The sequence below is a fragment of the Oncorhynchus clarkii genome, chromosome 1 (assembly GCF_045791955.1).
Source record: "Oncorhynchus clarkii lewisi isolate Uvic-CL-2024 chromosome 1, UVic_Ocla_1.0, whole genome shotgun sequence".
NCBI lineage: Eukaryota > Metazoa > Chordata > Actinopteri > Salmoniformes > Salmonidae > Oncorhynchus > Oncorhynchus clarkii.
This window is the reverse complement of record NC_092147.1, coordinates 71,398,663-71,417,812: the sequence shown is the minus strand read 5'-3', so window position 1 is coordinate 71,417,812 and position 19,150 is coordinate 71,398,663. Positions and strand designations below refer to the sequence as shown.

Sequence of the window (19,150 nt, the reverse complement as noted above, 5' to 3'; positions counted from 1 at the left end):
ACTTTCTCCCACTACGAGCCAAGGCTCCACATCAGAGAGAGGGACAGTTCACTAGAGCAAGTGCTAACTGAGTGACCAGTGATGCAAATGGCTGGCTGCAAACCCACAGTCCAAGTCTCAGGACAGAAGCAGACAGTTTGGGGAAGCGGTACTCTGCAGCAGCAGAGAGGCAGCCAACCGTCTCCTGGCCTGACACCTCTCGGTGGAGCACAGACTCCCTTCCTCCCCCATCCCAATGGGGGAGAGGCACATCTGTGCTCCAATAACCGTTCCCTTCGTGCAGTGACTTCGTGCAGTGACTAGCCGCTATCTCAGCCTGCCATATAGGCTTTCGCAATAACACAGTGGGAAAACACCACTTGTCCCCTCATACTTTTATGAGGTTTACCAGCTAGACGTCACTGCACCTTCTTTGGGACACATTCTGTCCTCAGTGTCGGGACGTTCGAGGGTTGATACTTTAAGACTACCTGGCTTCGGAAACCAGGTCTGCAATACAGAATTGGTAATATCCTAATTGTGAGATATCAAAACGAGTAATTGAGGTTCCCAGGTTCTCTGATATTATGAGTGAGATATCTCACCATATTCCCATGCTCTCAAGAGCAAAAGGAATAGAGGCATGCTCGAGAATGACAAGAAGGTGTGCTAATGGCTCCTTATAATGAGGGGTGGGGCTCACCTCATTCACCACTCGACCTGTCTGTCTCTGACATATGTGTGTGATTGGTTCTTTGAGGTTCTAGAGTTTCAGTGAATCCCACTTGTGAGATATCTCACACATAATATGTAACTCGTTTCAGGAAACTAGGCATATTTGGCATGTCACTACTTCACAGGAGAGGCATTTGAACATAAACATTTATTTTCTATCAAAATTATTTTTGGGGGGCAGAAATGCCATCTGGAACATGTGAACTTTCATGTGCCTAAATAACAAATGTGTATGCCATCTGTAAATACAAATATTATATTATTATATAATATTATTATTTAATATATTATATTATATATATTATATTATATTATATACAAATACAAATTGCTAAATTGTGAGCCTAAAAAAAAAAGTCAGGAACCTTCCTGCTAGCCATGATTGGCTGAGATAATGTATGGAACGGACATGCTGAGAGATGAGTTCAAATTGCTCTACCATGTAGCACACTTCTGTCTATAACATGAGCTGCTCAGTATGTGTAGGTAATCCTTTCTAATGCAGCTTTTTTGAAAGATATCAAGAATAGCTACAAAAGTGTTGCTAAAGTTCTCCACTTTCCGGAGGACCAAATTTTGAAATCAGTGCACTGCCTGGTGGTATGATGGCTAAGGAGATAAGTCTGGCGTTTGATTGCAAATATCCGGAGGGAGTCGAAAAGAGAACATAGAAGGCTGTTGTATAAAACACTTGTCTCCGGATTACATCTTCAAACTAAGGGCAACCATGGCATCCATAACAGAGAGGAAGAAGCATTCATCGATATATACGGGTAAGAGAGTCTAGCTAACTACATTTTCAAATATTATACATTACTAATTTAGTCAGAAAGTCATTTTCATTGCAAGTTAAAGCATACTGTTAGCTAGCTAGCTAACGTTAGCTGGCTGGCTCACTAGCGAACATTAAGTGTATAATGTGTGTGGTAATATTATTTGTATCTCAGTGACATTTTCATTGCTAGTTACAGCCTAATGTTAGCTAGCTAGATAACATTGAACCTAGTTAGTTAGCTACCTGCAGATTCAGATTACAGGGTAGTAAAGTTATGAGTCGGGATTATGGTTCATTGTTTAGCTAGCTAGCTACATTTCTAAACAAAAGACTCCGCTATGCAATTAACCATTTCACTGTACCGTTTACACCTTCTGTATCCTTTGCATTATGTGATATAGTGTGTTTACCAGAGACAGTAGTGAAGAACAACATTACCTGAACCAAAGTCAAACTAGGATATAACATTAGGCCAACTAGATAGTGTCCATATTCTACAATTCTCTCGTTGAATGCCCTGCTTTTATTTCAGCACACTCACAACTGTAACCTATTTTCTGTAATTAGCTCGCCATTAAATTGTAAATAATTATCTTGTTGCTAGTTTATTTTCTTGTAATAATGAATTCAAATGAGCTAAAGTTAAGACATTTTCAGCTATATTATCATTATTTGAACTGGCTAGCCAGGTAACTTAACGTTAGCTAGCTAGCTAACAAGCTAAAAATTAACCAAAACATTGTTTAGAAAGTTGCTTTTAGTTGCCTAGTTTGCTAGATTGACATATAGTAATTTCATTTATTTTTTCTGGGTTTATTGGTGTTAAAATATACCAGTTATGCTATTTTGGAACACCGGGCCGCTGATGTCAAAGAGCCTGTAGTTTTTGCGTTTATACTTTTTTATAACGATAACGACAAGTTTGATGTCAGATGACAATAGAATGTTTGTGATGTCACTGCGACAACTGTCTACAGGCATGTCGATAGACGTAGTATAATCCAGCTTTTGTTCTTAAAATGTTTGGTTGTTTAGTACACTAACATAATCTCACTGTTTAACACATGGCCTCACATGTAAATTTTTAAAGAGATGGGTGGAGCTAAGGCTTAAGAGGGTGTGAATGATGCTGAATGGGTGTAGACAAAGAAGAGCTCTCCAGCAGGTGTACCAAAACATTCTAGGGACATTTTCTCAAAAGTGGAGTTACAAGTTTATTAATTCGAAAGAAGAATTACTTTCCCATCGTCCCTCAACTGTAGTGTATGATATACCATTTTCTAGCTCTGAATCTCTACTTTTATCCAATGTAAAAAACCTAAAATGTTGCTATATAAGACCAAATCAAGCCGATCGGTCACATATCAGAACCTGGGTTATGAGAGTAACCTTGAGTTCTGCTTTATCTCAATACAGTTTGTAAAAGCACTTGAGAACAAAGGTTCTGATTTTTTTTTATCTGTGTGCCGTGGCACTGAAAGGAAGAATGGGTTGGAGAATAGACTTCTATTCAGCAATCACTCATGAAATACTCAACAAGACTGTGTACAAGACTTCATATAAAAACAACCATATAAAATTAAGTGATTCTGTTTCAACTCAATAGGCCTACCCTTGGTAAAACCATACGTTCTGAGAAAACTTTTAGCATAAAATTGCGGTTTCTTTGTCATTACCACTGTGCCACATCACCCCCTGCCATCTTTTATTTCCCCCGGCTTCAATTCAAAATGATTTAAAGAAGAATTTGACAGTAAATGAAGCTAATTTATAGACTGTTGAGCCGCCTGCCTTAAATTCATACAAAGATCTCAGACACATCAGATACCATCTGAAGGTCCATCAGAGAGAAGGGCATGCAGTGCAAGACAAAGATGGCTGAGACCAAAGCTTGGGGCCACAGCCAAACTGTGTTTAGCGTTCATGCTACTGAGGATGATTCAGTATTCTATCTAGACCTGACAGAGTTAACACAACATTCTAAGGAACAAGAACAATGGAAAGATGGAATCGTATAATTAATTCTACAGATAGAGTCTGAGATGGTCTACTAGTTGATGCAGTATTATTGGATACATTTTTACCCCATTTGCAGGTTAATTGTCGATTGTTATAAATGCTTCATGGATTCTTTGTACAGCAGGCAAAATATCTATCTCAGCAACATCTATAGCTGCAAACATCAGAATTGTCCACTGAAATCAATTGAAGGTCAAAGTGTTATAAACAGGAATGCAACAAGGCTATGCGCCGGTATAGTGCTTTTCTCATTTAAACGTACAGTCCTCCTCATGTCATCTATCCACATCCTCACTTTTCATCTGATTCAACTCAATGAGTAATTTCTTTCACAAAAATGTAAAAAATTACATTCTATAATTACAGTTTCCATTCTCAGAATGGCAAGATCCCTGGTCTGTTCTCACCAAAGCTCAATAACGAACCATCAAGATCATATATGAAATAACCCACATTGAATCATGTAGTAGCCAAAAAGGTGTAAAATAAATCAAAATATATTTTAGATTTTAGATTCTTAAAAGTAGCCAACCTTTGCCTTGATGACAGCTTTGCACATTATTGGCATTCTCTCAACCAGCTTCATAAAGACTGCTTTTCCAACAGTCTTGAAGGAGTTCCCACATATGCTGAGCACTTGTTGGCTGCTTTTCCTTCACTCTGCGGTTCATCTCATCCAAAACCATCTCAATTGGGTTGAGGTCAGGTGATTGTGGAGATCAGGTCATCTGATGCAGTCCTGTTGAAAAAAAAAACGATAGTCCCACTAAGCGCAAACAAGATGGGATGGCGAATCGCTGCAGAATGCTGTGGTAGCCATGCTGGTTAAGTGTGCCTTGAATTCTAAATAAATCACCGACAGCAAAGCACCCTCATACCAGCACACCTCCTCCTTCATGCTTCATGGTGGGAACCACACATGTGGAGATCATCCGTTCACCTACTCTGTGTCTCACAAAGACACAATGGTTGGAACCAAAAATCTCAAATGTGGACTCATCAGAACAAAGGACAGATTTTCACTGGTTTAATTTCCATTGCTCGTGTTTCTTGGCCCAAGCAAGTCTCTTCTTCTTATTGGTGTCCTTTTTTATTAGTGGTTTCATTGCAGAAATTCAACCATTAAGGTCTGCTTCACGCAGTTTCTTCTGTACAGTTGATGTTGAGATGTGTCTGTTACTTGAACTCTGTGAAGCATTTATTTGGGCTGCAATTTCTGAGGCTGGTCACTCTAATGAACTTATCCTCTGCAGCAGAGGTAACTCTGGGTCTTCCTTTCCTATGACGGTCCTCATCAAATCAAATCAAATGTAATTATATAGCCCTTCTTACATCAGCTGATATCTCAAAGTGCTGCCCAACCTAAAACCCCAAACAGCAAGCAATGCAGGTGTAGAAGCACGGTGGCTAGGAAAAACTCCCTAGAAAGGACAAAACCTAGGAAGAAACCTAGAGAGACCTAGAGAGGAACCAGGCTATGAAGGGTAGCCATCTTCTGGCTGTGCCGGGTGGAGAATATAACAGAACATGGCCAAGATGTTCAAATGTTCATAAATGACCAGCATGGTCAAATAATAATAATCACAGTAGTTGTCGAGGGTGCAGCAAGTCAGCACCTCAGGAGTAAATGTCAGTTGACATTTCATAGCCGATCATTAGGAGTATCTCTACCGCTCCTGCTGTCTCCAGAGAGTTGAAAACAGCAGGTCTGGGACAGGCAGCACGTCCGGTGAACAGGTCAGGCATTCCATAGCCGCATTGCCTCATGACAGCGAGTTTCATCATAGCACTTGATGGTTTTTGTGACTGCACTTGAAGAAACTTTTAAAGTTCTTGAAATGTTCCATATTGATTGACCTTTAGGTCTTTGGGGGCAGTGGGTAGCCTAGTGGTTAGAGCATTGGTCGAATCCCTGAGCTGACAAGGTAAAAAATTATGTTGTTCTGAACAAGGCAGTTAACCCATTGTTCCCTGATAGGCCATCATTGTAAATAATAATTTGTTCTTCACTGACTTGCATGGTTAAATTAATTCTTCATACTACCCATCCCGCATGCGGGAGCGTAATCATAGCCTCAAACTAATTAGCATAATGCAGCGGACATAAATCTTCCTAGAAAATTTTCCTATTCATGAAAATCACAAATGAAATATATTGAGACACAGCTTAGCCTTTTGTTAATCACACTGTCATCTCAGATTTTCTAACGCTAGACAAGCATTTGTGTAAGTTTATCATGGCATAATGCTATGCTAGGCTCTGCTACCAGCAGGCAACATTTTCACGGAAATAAGAAAAGCAATCAAATTAAATAATTTACCTTTGAAGAACTTCAGATGTTTTCACCCAGTTAGATAGCAAGTGTTCCTTTTTTCCAAAAATATTATTTTTGTAGGCGAAATAGCTCCGTTTGTTCTTCACGTATGGCTGAGAAATCGACCGGAAAATGCAGTCACTACAACGGCAAACTTTTTTCCAAATTAGCTCCATAATATCGACAGAAACATGGCAAACGTTGTTTAGAATCAATCCTCAAGGTGTTTTTCACATATCTATTCGATAAAATATCCACCGGGACAATTGGTTTCTCATAAGAAGCGATTGGAAAAATGGCTACTTGTGTACTTTACGCAAGATTTTCTGCGATAGCCATCATGTGACCACTTGCTCAATGTGGTCCCTTACGGCTATTCTTCAACATAAATGCGTAAAAAGACGTCACAATGCTGTAGACACCTTGGGGAATACGTAGAAAGCGTAAGCTCATTCGTAGCTCATTCACAACCACATAAGGAGTCATTGGCATGCAGGGCTTTCAAAAAATGGGGCACTTCCTGGTTGGATTTTTATCTGGGTTTCGCCTGTAACATCAGTTCTGTTGCACTCACAGATAATATCTTTGCAGTTTTGGAAACGTCAGAGTGTTTTCTATCCAAAGTCCATTATATGCATAGTCGAGCATCTTGTCGTGACAAAATATCCAGTTTAAAACGGGAACGTTTTTTATCCAAAAATGAAAATACTGCCCCCTAGTTGTAAAAGGTTAAATCATTTTAAGTAATGATGGACTGTTGTTTCTCTTTGCATATTGGAGCTGTTCTTGTCATAACATGGACTTGGTCTTTTACCAAATAGGGCTATCTTCTGTATATCACCCCTACCTTGACACAACACAACTGATTGGCTCAAACACATTACGAAGGAAAGAAATTACACAAATGATATTTTAACAAGGCACACCTGTTAATTGAAATGTATTCCAGATGACTACCTCATGAAGCTGGTTGAGAGAATGTCAAGAGTGTGCAAAGCTGTCATCAAGGCAAGAATCTCAAATATAAAATATGTTTAGGTTTATTTAACACCTTTTTGGTTACTAGATGATTCCAAATGTGTTATTTCATAGTTTTGATGTCTTCACCATTATTCTACAATGTAGAAAATAGTAAAAATTATGAAAATCCCTTGAATGAGTAGGTGTGTCCAAACTTTGATTGGTACTGTATGAATACAGATAGACGGATAGACGGACAGGCAGACAGGCGTGCAGACAGATGTTTAGATATTGATAGATATTAGGCCACTGACAGTTGTTGGGCCCAACGTGACTGTGAGTGTCACGGAGCCTCAGGTTCCCATCAAGTCCTTTTGCCTTCATCATGTCCAGATGAAACTAAGCTCACGGAACAGATTGTTAAGATTTAATATCAGTCATATGTGAAGTCCCTCTCTAGCCTATATAATGTATTAGTTTCATTATATCAGACAGCATACGGAAAAAGCTTCATATCCAATATAGTGTTTGTCTCATGAAAGACTGGACTGAGTTTTTTTTATGCCACAATAGTGGACGGACTTGGAAATGTGTACATCTCTGTTCAGTTTGGATAAATAAGGACTTGCAAATGGTTCAGGTTAGGAATGGTTACGGTTAAAGTAATTACACAAATCTGAGCTCAAGGGTGGCTTCTACTCAAACAATATTACTTAAACCGTACAATCATACAATATTGATAGTGGAGCGCAAGAGATTTATGCAGCAGGAGCTACAGTATACTGCATCCCAGAGCATGTACGTGCTGCCGATTGTTTTCAAATGACTATGTGTGCCTCTTTGGTATGTAAGGTGCTACCAGCTGAGTCACACGTAAAGGAATGTTCACATTACAGAGCCATACCACCTTCAATGTAAAACAGACTGATAATCTGGACTGATCTTTGACCACGGTCCAATTGGTGAACTGTGATTATATTACATCCCACCGTTATATTAGATCCCACCAGTGAATAGAGGAATGGAGGGAGGAATGGAGAGAAGGATGGAGAGGAAGATGAAACTGAACTACAGGGAGTGGCTCGAATGGATTTTGCCACCATGACTGAACAGAATGGAACCGACAGGGAAGATAGGGATGGAATCAGACCACATATGTACAGTACTGTGTTTGTGTGCGTGCGTGCGTGATGACACAATCTCTCTAATCATTAATTGATTTTGGACCGACCAAAGGACTGCAGGGACGTGAGTAGCATTAAGGATGAGTTTCGACTGGCTTACGTCAGAGTACAATCAGAGTCCGTCAGAGAATTGAGTGTCAGACAGCTTTCTCAACATGATCTTCAGTAGATGTGTATGTTTATGCGTGTGTGTGTGTTAAGACAGTAGCATATAAGGAGGAGTATGCGAAGGCCTTTCTCACCACTATCTTCAGCACAGACGAGAAGGTCTTGGCGTCTTCAGCCACGCCACCGATGTAGAGCTTTCTGGTGAAGACAGGCGGGTGGTCGTTCTCATCCCGCACCTCGATAAACACCTTGGCTGTGTTGGCTGCAGAGTTAAAGAGGAGGGACACAGTCATATTTTAGACATGAGGCATATTGTCTTATCCACTTTCATTGATGTTCCTCTACAGTACACCCTATAGTTTAGAGGGGATTAGTGTTGGTAGGAAAGGGGAGTTTTATTACAAACAAAATAAACACCCATACAAAAACACAGGTTCCCGTTCATAATCAAATAATCAAATATGTTCTCCTGTTGCAGCTACTGTGCCATTTCCATTCATATGCCAGATTGTCCTCAAGGAAAATAGCTTGTAGTAAGGATATACACACTCCATACCCATTTGTCACTGTTTAACTTATACAGTACAAATATGTACAAACCTAGCACAACCTTACCCTGGCCCACACTGCAGTTAAGGTGAAAAATATGCACTGTCAATGACTATTTTTCTTCCAGCAGAGCACAGAAATGTAAAGTCATGCTGCTAGGGCTAAGGAGGATCCAAGGGAATAGGATGAACAAAAACACAGTTCATTAAATCACAGCACAAACACCACCGTGAGAGCCAGAGGGAAGGCACAGAGGGCTACGCCAGTCGCTCTCTCTCTATTGCCTTTTTCTGTCTCTCTAAAAACGCTTTTATTCCCTCCGCGGTTTATCCATTGTGGTCTTGTGGGAAATAGGTAACTTTTCAGTTACGACACACAATCACAAACAGATGCTTGCAAGTGTAGAGAAACACAACAGCATAGAGAGAAATTCAGCACACACACATAAAAAGAAAAGCATTAAGAGAAAGGATGGCTCACATGGCAGAATGGGCTATTGAGTCTGCGTTGAGTACATTTTAATTTAGGGAAAGGGGTGGTGGGAGTTGAGAGGAGCTGTGTTAAATGAATTCTTATCAATTACTCTGCTTTATTAATAATGTGTGTGTGCGTGTGTGTGTGTGTGTGTGTGTGTGTGTGTAATGATGTTAATTGGGCTGTGACAATCTGACAATTACGCCCTGTTCTGCTCTGATTATTTGAACTCAATAAAGTTTTTAAAAATTACGAAAATGTACACGGTACGGTGGCCAGCTCTGCATTCCAATAAATGCAGATCTATGAGGTGATGAGGGTTTATCTGAAAAATTGAGGGGGGAGGAGTTAACCTAGCAGTTAAGAGCATTGGGCCAGTAACCAAAAGGTTGCTGGTTCGAATCCCTGAGCCGACTACAGTAACTGAAAAATCTGTCGATGTGCCTTTGAAGAAGGTAATTGCTCCTGTTAGTTCTTCTGGATAAGACTGTCTGCTAAATGACTAATAATTGTAGAAATTAATATGCTGTCAACTCCTCTTAGTACCACAAAACCAAGGACCACAGTATCTAGTTGGAAAGCTGAACACTTGATGTAGCCTCCCAGCCCCCTACTCCAGTTCAATATCCCCCTCTTACATTTAGAGGGAACCCGCAGTTGGGCCATGACCACGATCATGGAGTCAGCCTGAACCCTGAGCACGTAGCTGGTGACAGTCTCATAATCCAGAGGCTTAGCCGTGGAGATCACACCTGTCCGGTTACTCACTTGGAACTCACCTGCAACCAACCAAAAAACAATCAGTACAACATGAGGAAGACATTGGCAGCACTCACTGACAGGATCAACATTGGATAAAAAAAAGAGGTTAATTTTGTGTCTGTGTGTGTGCCAACTGCCACAGGTTTAAAGCACTCATTTAGGACACTCCCAAGTCGATGCATTAATCAGCAGATTAACATTGATGAAGACTATTGCACGTTGACTTCATAGACATGTAAATAGACTGTGATAAAAGGAAACCTCTACTGTTGTAAAGAATAGTTACTTTGACAATAGTTACTTTTGCCACAAGTAAAGCGCAACCAATTTTTTGTTTCAGGTAATTTCTCTGCATTTTCCATGGATTGTATATTATTGCAAGAATTTAAGACAGAAATGTGACCTTTTCCTATTTTGGCAAATGTTTGTTCTATCTATGGCACTGGAGGGTACATTTCTGCACTTACCACCTTCGTTTCCTCCCACGATGGAGTAGAAGATTGTCTGGTTCATGGCGGCTGCCAGGATGCTGCCCACTGGTCTGCCTACTGGGGCCAGCTCACTGACAGGGGCAAACCTGGAGAAAGAAATTACATCCAATATGACTAAATATCCCTGGACACATTACCACTGACAACTTCCATTGAAAAAATCCATTGTAACAAAATCCAATTCTCTGACACTCTGCGCCTTACCACCACATTTAGCAAACACATTGTTGAATATGGCATATTCGAAAATTGCACTAAAGGAGACTATATTCAAACATTCAATGATTCTACAATAGCAATTAACACTTTATCTTAGCCTGACAACTTAAAGTGAACATTACGTCGGTGTCTTCAGGTTGTCAAGATAAAAAAAGATCACAACAATGTCCTTGATATTTAACACTTCCTCTATTGTGCCGTGAATAGCATGAGATAGCATGAGCTGTTATTTCCATGATAGGCGAGACAATGGCTAATAACAGCTAACAGCCACAGCTGACTATTACACATAAAGAATGCATTCTCATCCACATCTATGACAGATAAGCTTGTCACAGGTCTCCATAGAAGTAGCGGTTGCAATAAATAGCGCTGAATGCTAGCTTGGCAGAGTGTCACCATGAGATGATTTAAGTTGATAATGCCATCTTACTGTGTGTGCTTTCGTAATACTGTCAGCGAGCGTGTATGTGTGTCTCGTGTTGCTTCAAGACTAGTTTCACTTCAGCCTACAGTCAATCATGTCAAGAGATAAAAAGCCTCCCTTGTGAAAGCTTTGAGGGGAAAAGTAACGATCAAATCACAAGGTGTGGGAGTCGTATTCTATTATATACGCTAAACTCCATTCGGTGTCAGGGTTACAGAACCTTCCGCAGTAGAGGAAGTGAAAGATAAAGAAGCGTCTCCCAGCTGTAAACCATATTGGCAACCCAAGGCCGTTTAAACCACCGCGTCAACGCTGTCATTTCATTACTCCTTCTTGTCTTCCCTGACCCCCATGCATTTTAAAGCATCCATAATAAAGCAAGCCTTCAGGTAAGAACAAACGTCAAAACAGAGTCAGACTTTTACTCCAGGGGTTTGTTCTTGTGTTTTAATAGCACGGCTCTTCCATATAAAAGTGATTTCATGAGAGGAACCAAAGAGGAGACAGCATCCATTTCCCATATTGAACATGAAGGTCAGTGTGAGGCATTTGCACCTGGGGGAATGGTATATGCATCTTCTTTACAACATCTGGCTTTATTCATGAGACACATACAGTAAGCATATGAATATTAGTACAATAATAGAATTAGAATATCAAGTAGAATTAGAAATACCTAATAGAATATTACTACCCCTGCTAGACAACCTGCAATACTCATTTGACTGTCAGGGAGATAAACTGAAGAAGTGAGAGATGAAAGTGTCTCACATTTTAGAAACCTATATAATCTAAAAGTGAATATAAGGTGGCTTAGAAAACAATCTGTATTTCAGGAAACAATGTCTTGAGAGACAGAAGGTCAATGGTAATTTTGATACACCATGTGCAGAAATCTGTAAGAATTTCATTTGAGACAACATAACTTCCTGTGTACTTCTGCAAAGCATGGACATTAAGTCCTGACATTGAACAAATTCCAGTATCACATCAGTAAGCATGCAGAGATGAATAAATCACAGCTCCAATCCACACCTGGGCTTTTGCTGTCGAAGCCTTTCAAAAACATTTCTAATAATACAGACCCTCCGCTTAACACTCACTACGAATCAAGGCTATCCATATGAAGTGTTCTCTTTGTAGAAGCTTGAAGAGGGACAACGGAGAGAGACTTGGCAAAGGCCAACACAGACTAAATTACTCTGGGAGTTGCTATAATTACGATTTCAGTGAAGGAAACACACTGGGGCTTGGGGAAAATGTGCCCCTGGAAAACCAGCAAGACACTGGTTGGGGAAGTTTGGCATGTCTGTAACTCTAGTTCTCTAGTTAGGGCTAACACTATACATTGAGTGAACAAAACACAAGAAAACCTTCCTAATATTGCGTTGGAACGTTTGAATGGCACACATACACAATCCATGTCTCAATGCTTAAAAATCATTTAACCAGTCTCCTCCCCTTCATCTACACTGATTAAAGTGGATTTAACAAGTGACATCAATAAAGGATCATAGCTTTCACCCCGGATTCACCTTGTCAGTCTATGTCATGGAAAGAGCGGGTGTTCTTAATGTTTTGTACACTAAGTGAACACCAGTACTGTGTACTAATGACTCTGTTGCCCATTGCCACTAATGTGTAGTAGGAGTGAAGCAACAGAGCGACAGGCTTACAGGGTTGAAGCTAATATATTGTTGCCTGGACCTGAAGTCAAACATTGGGTGAGATTTTTGTGAATTGAGGCTAATGCTACGATACGTGCTAAGTGCTGCTACAGTAGCTAAAGCTAAAGGGTAGCAGACGACTGCGTGATCATGCTCTCCGTAACCGATGTGACTAAAACCTTTAAACAGGTTAACATTCACAAAGCCGCAGGGCCAGACGGATTACCAGGACACGTACTCAGAGCATGCATTGACCAGCTGGCAAGTTTTCACTGACATTTTAAACCTCTCCCTGACTCAGTCTGTAATACCTGCAGCAGACCATCATTTTCCCTGTGCCCAAGAACGCCAAGTTAACCTGTCTAAATGGCTATTGCCCCACAGCACTCACATCTGTGCTGTGGGGCAATAGCCATTTAGACAGGCTGGTCAGGGCTCACATCAGCACCATCATCCCAGACACCTTGGACCCACTCCAATTCGCATACCGCCACAACAGATCCACAGATGACGCAATCTCTATTGCACTCCACACTGCCATTTCCCACCTGGACAAGAGAAACACCTATGTGAGAATGCTGTTAATTGACTACAGATCAGCATGCAACTGCATAGAGGCCTTCAAGCTCATCACTAAGCTAAGGACCCTGGGGCTGAACACCTCTCTCTGCAAATAACTGGATCCTGGACTTCCTGACGGGATGCCCCCAGGTGGTGAGGTTAGACAACAACACATCCACGACCCCGACCCTCAACACGGGGGCCCCTAAGGGGTGCGTGCTTAGTCCCCTCCTGTACTCCCTGTTCACCCATGACTGCGTGGCCGACGATGACACACCGGTGGTAGGCCTGATCACCGACAATGATGAGACAGCACTTAGGAAGGAGGTCTGGCAGTGTGGTGACAGGATAACAACCTCTCCCTCAATGTCAGTAAGACAAAGGAACTGATCATGGACTACGCGAAATGAAGAGCTAAGTCCGCCCCCCATTCACATTGACAGGGCTGTAGTGGAGCAGGTCGAGAGCTTCAAGATCCTCTGTGTCCACATGACTAAGGATCTATCATGGTCCACACACACCAACACAGTCACACCAACACAGTCACCATGTGCAATGCCATGCATCGGCTGGAGTGGTGTAAAGCTCGCCGCCATTGGACACTGGAGAAGTGAAAACACGTTCTCTGGCGTGATTCACGCCTCCCCATCTGGCAGCCGACGTCGTAACATTACAACATTACAGCTCCAGTGAAGCGAAATCGTAACATTACAGCATACAATTATACAGTGCCTTGCGGAAGTATTCGGCCCCCTTGAACTTTGCGACCTTTTGCCACATTTCAGGCTTCAAACATAAAGATATAAAACTGTATTTTTTTGTGAAGAATCAACAACAAGTGGGACACAATCATGAAGTGGAATGACATTTATTGGATATTTCAAACTTTTTTAACAAATCAAAAACTGAAAAATTGGGCGTGCAAAATTATTCAGCCCCCTTAAGTTAATACTTTGTAGCGCCACCTTTTGCTGCGATTACAGCTGTAAGTCGCTTGGGGTATGTCTCTATCAGTTTTGCACATCGAGAGACTGACATTTTTTCCCATTCCTCCTTGCAAAACAGCTCGAGCTCAGCGAGGTTGGATGGAGAGCATTTGTGAACAGCAGTTTTCAGTTCTTTCCACAGATTCTCGATTGGATTCAGGTCTGGACTTTGACTTGGCCATTCTAACACCTGGATATGTTTATTTTTGAACCATTCCATTGTAGATTTTGCTTTATGTTTTGGATCATTGTCTTGTTGGAAGACAAATCTCTGTCCCAGTCTCAGGTCTTTTGCAGACTCCATCAGGTTTTCTTCCAGAATGGTCCTGTATTTGGCTCCATCCATCTTCCCATCAATTTTAACCATCTTCCCTGTCCCTGCTGAAGAAAAGCAGGCCCAAACCATGATGCTGCCACCACCATGTTTGACAGTGGGGATGGTGTGTTCAGCTGTGTTGCTTTTACGCCAAACATAACGTTTTGCATTGTTGCCAAAAAGTTAAATTTTGGTTTCATCTGACCAGAGCACCTTCTTCCACATGTTTGGTGTGTCTCCCAGGTGGCTTGTGGCAAACTTTAAATTACACTTTTTATGGATATCTTTAAGAAATGGCTTTCTTCTTGCCACTCTTCCATAAAGGCCAGATTTGTGCAATATACGACTGATTGTTGTCCTATGGACAGAGTCTCCCACCTCAGCTGTAGATCTCTGCAGTTCATCCAGAGTGATCATGGGCCTCTTGGCTGCATCTCTGATCAGTCTTCTTCTTGTATGAGCTGAAAGTTTAGAGGGACGGCCAGGTCTTGGTAGATTTGCAGTGGTCTGATACTCCTTCCATTTCAATATTATCGCTTGCACAGTGCTCCTTGGGATGTTTAAGCTTGGGAAATCTTTTTGTATCCAAATCCGGCTTTAAACTTCTTCACAACAGTATCTCGGACGTGCCTGGTGTGTTCCTTGTTCTTCATGATGCTCTCTGCGCTTTTAATGGACCTCTGAGACTATCACAGTGCAGGTGCATTTATACGGAGACTTGATTACACACAGGTGGATTGTATTTATCATCATTAGTCATTTAGGTCAACATTGGATCATTCATAGATCCTCACTGAACTTCTGGAGAGAGTTTGCTGCACTGAAAGCAAAGGGGCTGAATAATTTTGCACGCCCAATTTTTCAGTTTTTGATTTGTTAAAAAAGTTAGAAATATCCAATAAATGTCGTTCCACTTCATGATTGTGTCCCACTTGTTGTTGATTCTTCACAAAAAAATACAGTTTTATATCTTTATGTTTGAAGCCTGAAATGTGGCAAAAGGTCGCAAAGTTCAAGGGGGCTGAATTCTTTCGCAAGGCACTGTATTCCAGGCGATTCTGTGCTTACAACTTTGTGGCAACAGTTTGGGTAAGGCCCATTCCTGTTCTGTGCTTACAACTTTGTGGCAACAGTTTGGGTAAGGCCCTTTCCTGTTCTGTGCTTACAACTTTGTGGCAACAGTTTGGGTAAGGCCCTTTCCTGTTACAGCTTGACATTTCCCCCTGTACACAAAGCGAGGTCCATAGAGAAATTAGTTTGGAGGAACTTGACTGGCCTGCACAGAAGTCTGACCTTAAACCCATCGAACACCTTTGGGATGAATTTGAACGCCGAGCCAGGCCTAATAGCCCAAAATCACTGTCTGACCTCACTAACGATCTTGCGGCTTAATGGAAGCAAGTCCCCGCAACAATGTTGCAACATCTAGTTGAAAGCCTTCCCAGAAGAATGAAGGCTGTTTATAGAAGCAAAGGGGGGACCAACTCCATATTAATGCCGGTGAATAATGAGATGTTCAACAAGGAGGTATCCACATACTTTTAGTCATGTAGTGTATCTACCTTACCTCATACCCCTCTACATCGACTCAGTACTTGTCACGAGTCCGACCGAGGGTGTTTCCCTTTCCCGGGCAGGTGGCGCTCGGCGGTCGTCGTCACCGGCCTATTAGCTGCCACTGATTGTTTTTCATTCCCCTCCTTGTATGTTGAGTGGTAGCACCGGTGGATGTTTAATTAGTTTGTCTTTATTAGACAGCCGGCCCGCCTGGTTGTTGTGTGGGATTATTTCTATGTAACCTTCGGCTCTGTGGTATAGGCACGTGTTAGTGTCCGGTCGGGATTGTTTCCCATTGTACATCTTGATTCCCTGTGTTTTGGGAACGTAACGTTTTTGTGAGCACCCGGTGGTGCGTTGGTGCGATTAAAAGACGCGCAGCATTGAACTCTCTGTCTCCTGCATTTGACTCCACAACCACGACACCCGGAGCATTACAGAATCCCGCACCCTATCAAATTGAATGGAGTCAGCAGGAGCAGCAGCCAACCCTCTCCCATCGATGGAGGAACGGGTTCTCCACCACACCACCGTCCTTCATCGGATCGGATCCGCGATGGATCAAGTGATGGAGAGAATGGACAGATGGGAGAGGAGTGGGCTCCTCTCTCCACCTTCGGCACCCACGGTTCCGGACTCCCCATCTCCCGACTCCAGCACCCTCCGTCTGACGCTACCGAGGGCTTATGATGGAGCGGCGGCGGGTTGCCAGGGGTTTCTGCTCCAGCTGGAGCTATACCTGGCCACCATCAGACCCACTCCCTCAGGAGCAGAGAGGGTGAGTGTCCTCATCTCCTGCCTCACGGGTCGTGCCCTGGAATGGGCGAACGCGGTCTGGAATGGTCCAGACTCAGCGCGGGAGCACTACCCAGAGTTTTCCCGCTGCTTCCGTGCCGTGTTTGATCACCCTCTAGACGGCCGAGCGGCGGGAGAACGACTATTTCACCTCAGGCAGGAGAGGAGGAGCGCCCAGGATTACGCGCTGGAGTTCCGGACCTTGGCAGCCGGATCTGGGTGGAACGACGGGGCCCTCATGGACCACTACAGGTGTAGTCTCCGAGAGGACGTCCGCCGGGAGTTAGCGTGTCGGGACACCACTCTGTCACTGGATCAGCTGATTGACATGTCCATTCGACTGGATAATCTGCTGGCTGCCCGCGGGCGTTCAGAGAGGGTCCTGTGCGTTCCACCACCCAGCCCCTCCGCTCCCATTCCGATGGAGTTGGGAGGGGCTGCGCCGAGGGGTACCGGAGGAGGAGGCCTTCCCTGCACCAACTGTGGTCGGAGAGGACACACGTCTGATCGGTGCTGGGGGAGTCCGTCTGGGAGTAGAGATGGCCGGCGGAACGCTTCTCGGTCACCCCAGGTGAGTCAGCATCAAACTCACCCAGAACCCCCTGTTGGCCACATGTTTGTCTTAACTTTTTTCCTTCGCTTTTTTCCCTATTCCCAGCATAGGGCGCTAGTCGATTCAGGCGCAGCTGGGAACTTTATGGATCGCGGACTCGCCCTTAAGTTAGGGGTTCCGCTGGTGCCGATAGATTCTCCTTTCCCCGTGCACTCCCTAGATAGCCGGCCATTAGGGTCAGGGATGGTCAGGGAGACCACGGTCCCACTGGACATGGTGACGCAGGGGAATCATAGGGAGCGTATCAGTTTCTTTATTATTGATTCGCCTGCGTTTCCAGTGGTGCTGGGGACTCCCTGGCTGGCCCGGCACAATCCTAAAATTTTGTGGAGACAGGGGGTGGTCAGAGGAGTGTTCTGGAAGGTGTTTGGGAGTTTCCATCGGTGCCACGTCGGTGGAGAGTCCAGACCAGGGTTCCACGGTGTGCATTCCCCCCGAGTATGCCGATTTGGCAATCGCTTTCAGTAAAGTGAAAGCGACTAAATTACCACCTTATCGACCGGGAAGGGATTGTACGATAGATCTCCAGGTAGACGCTGGGCTTCCCAAGAGTCACGTGTACCCGCTGTCCCAGGAGGAGACGTTGGCAATGGAGACATATGTCACGGAGGCGCTGGGACAGGGGTACATTCGGTCCTCCATTTCACCCGTCTCCTCAAGTTTCTTTTTTGTGAGGAAAAAGGAGGGAGGCTTGCGTCCGTGTATCGATTATAGAGGTCTAAACGCCATCACAGTGGGGTATAGTTACCCTCTACCTCTCATCGCTACGGCGGTGGAATCATTCCACGGAGCGCAGTTCTTCACAAAACTGGATCTCAGGAGCGCGTATAGTTTGGTGCGTATTCGGAAGGGAGACGAGTGGAAAACCACATTTAGTACTACATCAGGCCACTATGAGTACCTCGTCATGCCGTATGGGTTAAATAATGCTCCAGCCGTTTTCCAATCCTTTGTAGACAAGATTCTCAGGGACCTGTGCGGGCAGGGAGTGGTGGTTTATATCGATGACATTCTGATCTACTCGGCCACTCACACCGCGCATGTGTCTCTGGTGCGCAAGGTGCTTGGTAGACTGCTGGAGCATAACCTATACGTCAAGGCTGAGAAATGCGTGTTCTCTAAACGAGCCGTCTCTTTTCTGGGATATCGTATTTCCACCTCGGGGGTAGTGATGGAGGGTGACCGCGTAACTGGCCGACTCCGACCACGGTAAAGGAGGTGCAGCGGTTTCTGGGTTTTGCCAACTACTACCGGAGGTTTATCCGGGGTTTTGGCCAAGTAGCGGCTTCCATCACCTCACTGCTGAAGGGGGGCCCGGTGCGTTTGCAGTGGTCAGCAGAGGCGGACGGAGCATTCAACAAGTTGAAGGCGCTGTTTACTGATGCGCCCGTGTTGGCGCATCCGGACCCCTCTCTAGCATTCATAGTGGAGGTGGACGCGTCCGAGGCTGGGGTGGGTGCCGTGCTATCACAGCGCTCGGGTACGCCACCAAAACTCCGCCCCTGCGCTTTCTTCTCAAGGAAGCTCAGCCCAGCGGAGCGTAACTATGATGTGGGGGACCGGGAGTTGCTAGCGGTGGTTAGAGCTCTGAAGGTGTGGAGACACTGGCTTGAGGGGGCTAAACACCCCTTTCTCATCTGGACCGACCACCAGAATCT

The 19,150-nt window shown here is 43.7% G+C and overlaps 1 protein-coding gene across 1 annotated transcript in view; it reads right to left on the bottom strand.

The window, feature by feature from the left end:
* The window catches only part of LOC139411624 (protocadherin-15-like), a 269,777-nt gene that overhangs the window by 23,570 nt on the left and 227,057 nt on the right, over window positions 1-19,150 (bottom strand). The window contains exons 25-27 of the mRNA XM_071158218.1: window positions 10,328-10,437; window positions 9,737-9,877; window positions 8,210-8,337 (exon numbers count right to left, since the gene is read on the bottom strand). Of these exons, the coding sequence (XP_071014319.1) occupies window positions 8,210-8,337; window positions 9,737-9,877; window positions 10,328-10,437 (379 nt within the window). The remainder of the gene's footprint in view (window positions 1-8,209; window positions 8,338-9,736; window positions 9,878-10,327; window positions 10,438-19,150) is intronic.